General features: G+C 41.5%; 1 protein-coding gene across 1 annotated transcript; it reads right to left on the bottom strand.

Annotated features, from left to right (window-relative positions):
• Nucleotides 1-1,433: 1,433 nt before the first annotated feature.
• Nucleotides 1,434-3,246, bottom strand: LOC133753433 (syncytin-1-like). The gene has a single exon (XM_062184055.1). The coding sequence runs from the start codon at nt 3,135-3,137 to the stop codon at nt 1,434-1,436; it is 1,704 nt and encodes a 567-aa protein (XP_062040039.1). The 5' UTR covers nt 3,138-3,246.
• Nucleotides 3,247-10,949: the final 7,703 nt, after the last annotated feature.

Below are 10,949 nucleotides of genomic sequence, written 5' to 3'. Positions count from 1 at the left end.
TCAGCAGTGAATTCATCTGGTTCCGGGCTTTTCTTTGTTGGGAGGGCCTTTATTACTCTTTCAATTTCTGTCTCTGTTATGGGTCTGTTTAGGTTTTCTATGTCTTCCTGGTTCAATTTAGATAGGTTGTATGTGTCCAGGAATCTATCCATTTCTGATAGATTCCCCTCTTTGTTGGCATACAAGTCCTTGTAGTTATTTCTGATGATTCTTTTTATTTCTGTGGTGTCTGCTGTTATGTTTCCTTTTTGATCTCTGATTTTATTGATTTGGGTCTTTTCTCTTCTTTTTTTTAGTTAGTTGGGCCAATGGGGTGTCAATTTTGTTTCTTTTTTCAAAAAACCAGCTCCTCATTTGGCTGATTTTTTGTAATTTTTTTTAATTTCTTCTCTGATTTTAATTATTTCTCTTCTCCTACTAGCTTTGGGTCTGGTTTGCTGCTGATTTTCTAGGTTCTTGAGATGAAATAAAAGCTCATCTATTTGGTACCTTTCCAATTTCTTGATGTAGGCTCCTATTGATATAAACTTTCCTCTTAACACTGATTTTGTTGTATCCCATAGGTTTTGGTATGATGTGCTGTTATCCTCATTTACTTCCAGGAAATTTTTGATTTCTCTTTTAATTTCTTCTATGACCCATTGTTCATTCAGGAGCATGTTATTCAGTCACCATGTGTTTGCATGTGCTCTAGGGATTCCTGAGTTGCTAATGTCCAACTTCTTTCCTTTATGGTCTGAGAAGCTGTCCCGTCCCGCGGGACGTCAACTAGGGCCAAGTACCTAGAATGGGGAATGAAAGGGACAGGAGACACAAAGATGACAGCAAGACAACATGGCTGTTCAAGCTGTGTCTTTTATTTTTTTAACCACTCACTTATATATCTTGAAGGCAGGATGTTGGGCAGGGGAAGGAGGGTAGTTTACCTTGCAGCTGCAATGCTTGTGCAAGCAGAGGAAGGTCACAAGGTTATCTTGCAACTCTAATGCTTGTGTAGGTGGGGGAATTGTCATAAAGTCTTAAGACACAGGGTGGCATTATCAGTACTTTCTGGCCTGGGCTGCTTAGCTCTACTTCAGTAGTTTACTGCTAAGAGGCCATATGTTGCTCGGTCCCTGACATCTCCCCCTTTCTTATCGGTTAAACAGAAATGGCAACCGGTTAGGTCAAGTGTGATGAACGAGCAGTGCCTGTCTTAGGAATCGACCCGGAGCTCCAGCACCTCTTCCCCGTCATTGGATATCCTTGCCAGTCCCCAAGGACTCCTGTCTTAGGTGGGTGAGGTTCCAGGAATGTGCCCGTCATTGGCTTACTGCTCGTTTAATTGATAAGGCAGCGGCAGACTGAAAGGGAGAGTCGGTTGTTGGAGTGACCGTGACTTCACTGGCCCCACCTCACCGGCTGGAGAGAGACAACATTTTCCAGTGGATCTTTCATGCCACACTTTGGTAATGTATTTGAATCAGTCTGGCTGCTAAATTATCTACTTGCTGTCTGATAAAAGTCATCAGCTTATTGAAAAGACAAGGACCTACAGATAGTGTAACAAGCAAACCAGCAATGGGGCCTAAAAGCAGTAGCAAATAGGGAAGCAGTCCATTCCATCCCGTCCAAAAGGGATTTTCAGCCATGGCACGTCGACGACGCTCCAGATCTTCTTGGAGTGTCTTGATTTTATCACGAGCAATGCCGGACTTCTTAGCATAAAAACAGCATTTTTCCTGTGAAGCCAAGCAAATACCTCCCTGTTCGGTGGTAAGCAAGTCTAAGCCTCTACGATTTTGTAAAACCACTTCCACTAGGGAATCAATTTGATCTTGAAGGTCCTGAATGGTGGTGGATAGGGTTTGTACATCATTAATAAGTTGTTGGGACAATTCTCTATATTTTTGGACCGCGATTCCCAGTCCTGTGGATCCTGTAACCACAGCTGTGGAAATTCCCAATGTGGCCAATAAAGGAATAAATTGAACAGCTCGCTTTTGTCTTCCTGCAATATAATCAAAGGAGGGAATAGGGACAGGGGTATTTCCATCAATAATTTGTACATTGGAAAGAAGCATAGCATGCATGCAATTACCGGTCCAATTTGTTGATAAAATGGTATAAGCTAAAATATCCCTACATACAAAAATGGTGGAATTAGGGGCATAAAGAGGGTAATCTACTGTTATACTATTTGTGCAGAAAGGAGCAAGGCCTACATTGATATCGAAGGAATTATTGTTAGGAGATTTATAAAGGCAAGTGATATTTTCCATTGGGACAGGAAGAACAGGAAAAGGCTGTATAGGGGGCCAACCAAAGGAGATATTAAACCCAAGGGTATCATTAAGTGGCAGAAAAATGGCAAGAGGGAGGGGGGGTCCCTGGTGTAAACAGAGCCAGCAGCTTTTTGCAAGGTCTGGGGCAGAGAGGTTAAGCAGTTTATGGGTGTTGGTAAGGATATCAATGGTATTGACATCCAAGTCTTCATTTCCTCTGGAATGAACTTTAGCCAGGGGGTGGTATTGAAGGGATGGGTAAAGACTCTCAAATAGGGCTTTCAATGTTTTTTGTGTTTTTAATTGTGTAAGGGTATCCTGAGGGCCTCCACCATCAGACACTCCCACAGGGGCTATAGGGTACCAGCAGGCTACTTGTCCCTTAGGGGGGCAGGGAGGAGAGCTGAGGCATGAAGAAGACAAGTCTCTTCCAAATGCTCCCCCATAATCTCCTGTTATAGTGGCAAACAATAAATGCTGATCCCCCTCATTACAGGTTTGATACTGCATATAACAGGAGGAGTGCACGGAGTAATGGATAGTACTATTGCACTCTGACGGGCATTGATCCCAAGGGTGGGAAGAGTCTAGTTTAGATTTGAGAATACAGTGCCATTTGGAATCCTTGGCAGCCCGATATGCAGTTTTATCTCTGCAGTCATGTGTAAAATGCAGCTTAAGATTGAGGACCCGGGATCCATAGGAGGTTGATGTTTGTGGGAAGGATACTATTATGCCCCTCAAGCAGATACAAGGGTCATTTTCTTGAAGGAGTTTTTGAATGGCCTGGGGGTGGTATGACCCTGCAAAGACTGGTGGAGCCCAATGGATGGTGTAGATTGCCACCATCAGGAGAGTAAGGAAGAGGGCCATTTTATTAGGGCCCTTCAGAGGGGTTTATCAGTGAGTCCTCAGGAAATGTGGCAGGGGGAGAGAGAATAGAGAGAAGATAAGATACACAAATAGCAACAATGGCAACAATGCCGACAATAACAAGGAGTCCTGTTATGAGTCCCAGTAGAGTCTAGCCGGGTCTTTTCATTCCTGTAAACACAAGGGGAAAATATCCTCAGGGCTGGATGTGGGCTCTGGTGTAGGGTTAATGTTAGAAGAGTTCGGGGCCATCAAAGAAGGAGGTACCTTTCTCCGAAGGGAGGAGAGAACTTCCACTTTGACTATGACCCTATCGGAATAAGATCAAAGTCAGCGAACCCTAAAGGCTTCCATAGCCCTGACAACTCATGACTAGAGCCTAGGGAGATTACTGACGCCATGAACAGGAGTGTCAAATTGTTAAGTCAGCAACAGGAGTCACTGTGTACTTACACCCCATGTGGGATCTGTCCTTAATGTGTTGTCCAATGTGAAGTGATGCTATAACTAGTACTGAAACAGTATTTTTATACTTTGTGTTTCTGCGTGGGTACAAACTGATGAAATCTTTACTGATTATATACTGAATTGATCTTCCATATATAAAGATAATTGGAAATGAAAAAAAAACCTGGTGTTAAATTGGAAATGGCATAGAAAATTAATTAATTTAAAAAAATATTATGTAGGATCTCTGTCTTTAATGTGCTGTACACTGTTATTTAATGCTATAAATAGTACTCCAACGGTAGTTTTTTCACTTTGTGTTGCTATATGGGGCAAACTGTTGAAATTGTTACCTAATATATACTAAACTGATCTTCTGTATATAAAGAGAATTGAAAATGAATCTTGATGTGAATGGAAGGGGAGAAGGAGCAGGAAAGGGGAGGGTTGTGGGTGGGAGGGAAGTTATGGGAGGGGGGAAGCCATTGTAACCCATAAGCTGTACTTTGGAAATTTATATTCATTAAATAAAAGTTTAATAAATGAAAAAAAAATATTAGAAGAGTTTGATGAATTAACTTGTTTAATTAATCTTTCAGGCAGCCATCTTGGCATTGATTGTTTTTGATCCAGAACGCAGGCTGACCCCCGTCCCCAAATAAGCACAGGATCGGGGCCGTGCTAGCCACTAGTGAGGGGGTCTCGCCACATCACCATAGGTGGGGCCATTTCAGGGGAAGGATGCCAGTGGCGATCTGCGGCTGAATGACTATTATTATCCAAGGTTAAGAAATTTAGTACAAAGAGAGCATGATTCAATCGGTCTCTGGGAGAGACAAAGGATAAGGAAGTGGCTTCAAGCTGAGTGAGCCAGGTTTTCAGCATTTGATGGGCTCTTTCGATAATCCCCTGACCCTGTGGATTGTAGGGGATTCCTGTAATGTGATTAACATGGAGTGCCTCACAAAATTGTTTAAACTTAGTGCTGACATAAGCAGGACCATTATCTGTCTTAATCTTAACAGGTTTTCCCAGTACAGAAAGAGCCGTGATAAGGTGCGAGATCGCATCCTTAGCAGCTTCTCCTGTATGGGGGGAGGCAAAGACAAAGCCACTGTAGGTATCTATGGAGACATGAAGATACTTTAGTTTGCCAAATTTTGGGAAGTGTGTGACATCCATTTGCCGCAGTTGATTAGGGAGAAGACCACGCGGATTGACTCCCAAATGTGGTACAGGTTGGCTTGTAACGCATGAGGGGCATTTTTTGACTATTTCACGAGTCTGTTCTCGTGAAATTTTACAAAACAAACAGAGAGCTTGAGCATTTAAGTGATGCAAGCTATGCAAGTTTTGAGCTTCCTGCACTGATCCCACAATTATGGGGAAGGTGAGCCTTGTAGCAGCATCTACCTGGGCATTACTTTCTGAGTTTTGAGCTTCCTGCACTGATCCCACAGTTGGGGGGAAGGTAAGCCTTGTAGCAGCATCTACCTGGGCATTACCTTCTGAGAGTGATCCTGGTAGGCTTGTGTGCGCCCTAATATGTCCCAAATAGAAGGGCTGTTGTCTTTCTCGTATTAGCTTTTGAATTTGTATAAACAAGGGTGTAGTGTTGGAAGTTGTTTTAAGAAAGGGAGAAGTTTCCAGCAACGGAATGGAGTGAGCTACATATGCACTATCAGTATGAATATTTACAGCCTGACTGGAAAACTGTGTAAAGACTTGAAGTATGGCATACAGCTCAACCAACTGGGCCGACTGATAAGATGTTTTAAAAACATGGGAATGGTTGTCTGCCATGAAGGCAGCCAATCCATTGGAGGACCCATCCATAAACACTGTAACAGCTTTGGAATAGGGCTATTTTTGGTATTTTTTTGAAAAATAAAGGAATAGGATTGGGCAAACTGTAACACGGGGTCATCAGGGAGGTGATTGTCAATGGTTCCCATAAATCCTGACATGGCTATTCCCCAGTCATCAGAAGTTTGAAAAAGGAACTGAGTCTGTTCTTGGGTATGTGGCACTACTATAACATTGGGATCTTTTCTGAAATATTGGCAGGAAAGGAAGCCAGCCTTGATTATTATTGAAGCAACCTGAGACAAATATACTGTAATTACTTTAGATGAGGAAATGGGGAGATGGACCCAGAAAAGAGGTTGACCTTTTTTATTGGGCATGAGGGATTTTTGCCAAAAAACTCCAGTGGGTGTATGTGGTGTGGCTAAAACTACAAAAAGTAGGGGGAGAGTATAAGAAATTTGTGAGACAAACTGTTGGCTAATTGCTTGCATTACTTGGTTTAATGCATCTCCCACGGTTGGGGTGAGCTCGTGGTGGGAAGAGAGATCTGGGTCTCCTCGCAGAATGTCATTGAGGGGTAATAGGACATTATTAGGTATTTTTAAATAGGGCCTGATCCATTGAATATCTCCTAGAAGTTTTTGGAAATCATTAAGGGTATGGAGGCAATCCAAGAGGAACTGGATGCAGGGCTCAAAAACCAAATCCTGTTGTAATTTTAAACCCAAATGGGTAAAGGGGTCTTGTAACTGGACCTTATCAGGAGCAATTTGTGAGCCAAGGGCAAGAAATGCTTTAGAAAGTGCTGTAAAGCAATCTTATAGGTCTCACTTGTTTTGAGCCACCAGTAAAATGTCATCCATATAATGTAGAATATAAATGTGCGGCCAGCGTAAACGAATTGGGTCCACTGCCTGTGCTACAAACTTTTGACAAAGGGTGGGGCTATTGGCCATCCCCTGGGGCAAAACTTTCCAATGAAATCTTTGCATTGGTCCTTGGAAATTAACACGGGGGAGACTGAAGGCAAAATAAAGCCGATCATCCAGGTGCAGAGGAATAGTGAAGAAACAGTCTTTGAGATCTATAATTATTTTGTAATAACCATTTAGGATGGCCACGGGGGTTGGGATGCCAGGTTGGAGGGCTCTCATAGGTGCCATGACCTTATTAATGGCACGCAAATCCTGTAAAAGGCTCCATTTACCAGATTTTTTCTTTATGACAAAAATGGGCATATTCCAGGGAGAATTGGAAGGCTCTAGGTGTCCAGCTGCAAGCTGCTCCTGTACAAGCGCTGTAGCGGCATTTAGCCTTTCTTGGGTAAGCGGCCACTGATCCACCCAAACAGGAGTTTGAGTGTTCCATGTGATTTTATCTGCATGGGGTACAGGAAGGCCAGTGGCCGTTACTAAAAATCTGAATATCCGAGCCCATGTCTATCTGTTTTAGAGGGGGCTGTAATAGGTAAGTACACAGTGACTCCTGTTGCTGACTTAACAATTTGACACTCCTGTTCATGGCGTCAGTAATCTCCCTAGGCTCCAGTCATGAGTTGCCATGGCTATGGAAGCCTTTAGAGTTCGCTGACTTTGATCTTATTCCGATAGGGTCATAGTCAAAGTGGAAGTTCTCTCCTCCCTTCGGAGAAAGGTACCTCCTTCTTTGATGGCCCCGTTCTTTCCACTGGGACCTCACTCACAGAGATCATTCATTTAGGTCTTTTTTTTCCCATGATATCTTGGCTTTCCATGCCTACAATACTCTCATGGGCTCTTCAGCCAGATCAAATGCCTTAAGGGCTGATTCTGAGGCCAGAGTGTTGCTTAGGACATCTGCCATTCTACGAGTGTGCTGTGTATCCCACATCCCATGTTGGAACTTTCTATGCCTTTTTGATTCTATCAGTTAGTATTAGCAGACACTTGTCTTGTTTCTGTGATCCCTTTGACTCTTAGAGCTATCAGAGCCATCAATTGTGAGTTGAAATTGATCAGTTGGACTACTGCGATGGCATTGGTAGATGCCACCTTGATGGATTTGTGTTGGAATCCCCTGGCATATTTCTAACTCCACCATTTGCGGCAAGTCCGATTGAGCATGTCCCAAATTGTACATCTCTTCCCTCTCTTTTACCACTCTTAAATTTAACAGGGATCACTTTTCAGTTAAAATTTAAACACCTAAGAATAATTGTGTGTTAATTACAGAGTTCAACCACTAGTACTAGAACAACAACAACAACAAATACTAAAAAGAATAAAGTATTACATTTTACATCAGCAGTCAGCACAAGAGCTGATCAGGTCATTGTTTCTTATAGTGTCCATTTCACTTCAATAGGTTTCCCCTTTGGTGCTCAGTTGTCACCGATCAGGGAAAACAAATGATATTTGTCTCTTTGGGACTGGCTTAATTCACTCAGCATGATGTTTTCCAGATTCCTCCATCTTGTTGCAGATGACCGGGTCTCGTTGTTTCTTACTGCTGTATAGTATTCTATGGAGTACATGTCCCATAATTTCTTTATCCAGTCTACTGTTGATGGGCATTTGGGTTGGTTCCAGGTCTTAGCTATTGTGAATTGAGCTGCAATAAACATTAATGTGCAGATGGCTTTTTTATTAGCCAAATTAATTTCCTTTGGGTAAATTCCAAGGAGTGGGATGGCTGGGTTGTATGGTAGGGTTATGGTCAGGTTTCTGAGGAATCTCCAGACAGACTTCCATAGTGGCTTAACCAGTTTGCATTCCCACCAACAGTGGGTTAGTGTCCCTTTTTCCCCACCTCCTCTCCAGCATCTATTGTTGCTAGATTTCTGAATGTGAGCCATTCTAACCGGGGTGAGGTGGAACCTCACTGTGGTTTTGATTTGCGTTTCGCTGGTTGCTAGTGATCTTGAACATTTTTTCATGTGTCTGTTGGCCATTTGGATTTCTTCTTTTGAAAAATGTCTATTGAGGTCCTTGGCCCATCTCTTAAGTGGGTTGTTTGTTTTGTTGTTGTGGATTTTCTTGATTTCTTTGTGGATTCTCGTAATCAATCCTTTATCTGTAGTATAGTTTGCAAATATTTTTTCCCATTCTGTCATTTCCACTTCACTTTCCTGACTGTTTCTTTTGAAGTACAGAAACGTCTCAATTTGATGCAACCCCAAATGTTAATTTTGGTTTTGACTGCCTGTGCTTCTGGGGTCTTTTCCTAGAAGTCTTTGCCTGTACCTATATCTTGCAGGGTTTCTCCAATGCTCTCTAATAATTTTATGGTTTCAGGTCGTAGATTTAAGTCTTTAATCCATGTTGAGTGAATTTTTGTGTAAGGTGATAGGTATGGGTCTTGCTTCAAACTTCTGCACATGGAAATCCAATTTTCCCAGCACCATTTATTGAATAGACTGTCCTTATTCCAGGGATTAGATTTGGATCTTTGGCCAAATATAAGTTGGCTGTAGATGTTTGGATTGATTTCTGGTGTTTCTATTCTGGTCCATTGGTCTATCCATCTATTTCTGTACCAGTAGCATGCTGTTTTGATAACAACTGCCCTGTAGTATGTCCTGAAATCTGATATTGTGATGCCTCCGGCTTTGTTTTTGTTGTACAGGATTGCTTTGGGTATTTGAGGTCTTCTGTGTCTCCATATGAATTTCAGCATCATTTTTTCCAGATCTGAGAAGAATGTCTTTGGTATCTTGATTGGTATTGCATTGAATGTATAAATTGCTTTTGGGAGAATAGACATTTTGATGATATTGATTCTTCCAATCCATGAGCATGGAAGATTTCTCCATTTTTTGGTATCCTCTTCTATTTCTTTCTTTGAGGTTTTGTAGTTTTCATCGTATAGATCTTTAACGTCTTTGGTTAAGTTTATTCCAAGGTATTTAATTGTTTTTGTAGCTATTGTGAATGGGATTGATTTTAGAAGTTCTTCCTCAGCCGTGGCATTGCCTGTGTATACAAAGGCTGTTGATTTTTGTGGATTGATTTTATATCCTGCTACTTTGCCAAACTCTTCGATGATTTCCAGCAGTCTCTTAGTAGAGTTCTTTGGGTCCCCTAAATAAAGAATCATATCATCTGCAAAGAGGGATATTTTCAGTTCTTCCTTCCCGATTTGTATCCCTTTAATTTCTTTTTCTTACCTAATACCTCTGGCCAAAACTTCCAGAACTATATTGAAGAGCAGTGGTGAGAGTGGGCATCCCTGTCTGGTACCAGATCTCAGCGGAAATGCTTCCAGCTTTTCCCCATTCAATAGGATGTTGGCCGTGGGTTTTTCATATATTGCTTTGATTGTATTGAGGAATGTTCCTTCCATACCCAGTTTGCCTAGAGTTTTCATCATGAAAGGGTGTTGTATTTTATCCAATGCTTTCTCTGCGTCTATTGAGAGAATCATATGGTTTTTCTTCTGCAGTCTGTTAATGTAGTGTATTACGTTGATTGTTTTGCGAATGTTGAACCATCCCTGCATACCGGGGATGAATCCCACTTGGTCTGGGTGGATGATCTTTCTGATGTGTTATTGCATTCTATTGGCCAGAATTTTATTGAGGATTTTTGCATCTATGTTCATCAGGGATATTGGTCTGTAATTCTCTTTCAATGCTGCATCTTTCTCTGGCTTAGGAATTAAGGTTATGCTGGCTTCATAGAAAGAATTTGGGAGGATTCCCTCTTTTTCGATTGCTCTGAATAGTTTGAGAAGAATTGGAGTTAGTTCTTCTCTAAATGTCTGGTAGAACTCAGCGGTGAATCCATCTGGCCCTGGGCTTTTCTTTGTTGGGAGGGCCTTTATTACTGTTTCAATTTCTGTCTCAGTTATGGGTCTGTTTAGGTTTTCTATGTCTTCCTGGCTCAATTTAGGGAGGTTGTATGTGTCCAAGAATCTGTCCATTTCTGATAGATTTCCCTGTTTGCTGGCATACAAGTCCTTGTAGTAATTTGTGATGATTCTTTTTATTTCTGTGGCGTCTGCTGTTACGTTTCCCTTTTCATCTCTGATCGTATTGATTTGGGTCTTTTCTCTTCTTTTTTTAGTTAGTTGGGCCAATGTTGTGTCAATTTTGTTTATTTTTTCAAAAATCCAGCTCCTCGTTGGCTGACTTTTTGTAATGTTTTTTTTGGATTCAATCCTGTTGATTTCTTCTTTGATTTTAATTATTTCTCTTCTCCTACTGGGTTTGGGTTTGGTTTGCTGCAGATTTTCTAGATCCTTGAGATAACATGAAAGCTCATCTATTTGGTGTCTCTCCAATTTTTTGATGTAGGCACCTATTGATATAAACTTTCTTCTTAACACTGCTTTTGTTGTATCCCATAGGTTTTGGTATGTTGTGCTGTTATCCTCATTTACTTCCAGAAAATTTTGATTTCTCTTTTAATTTCTTCTATGACCCATTGTTCATTCAGGAGCATGTTGTTCAATCTCCATGTGTTTGCACGTGCTCTAGGGATTCCTGAGTTGCTAATTTCCAATTTCATTCCTTTGTGGTCTGAGAGGCTGCATGGTATGATTCTAATTCTTTTGAATTTGCTGAGACTTGCTTTATGG

This window comes from Lepus europaeus, chromosome X, assembly GCF_033115175.1.
Source record: "Lepus europaeus isolate LE1 chromosome X, mLepTim1.pri, whole genome shotgun sequence".
Classification (NCBI taxonomy): Eukaryota; Metazoa; Chordata; class Mammalia; order Lagomorpha; family Leporidae; genus Lepus; species Lepus europaeus.
This window is presented reverse-complemented; position numbering and strand designations above follow the sequence as displayed.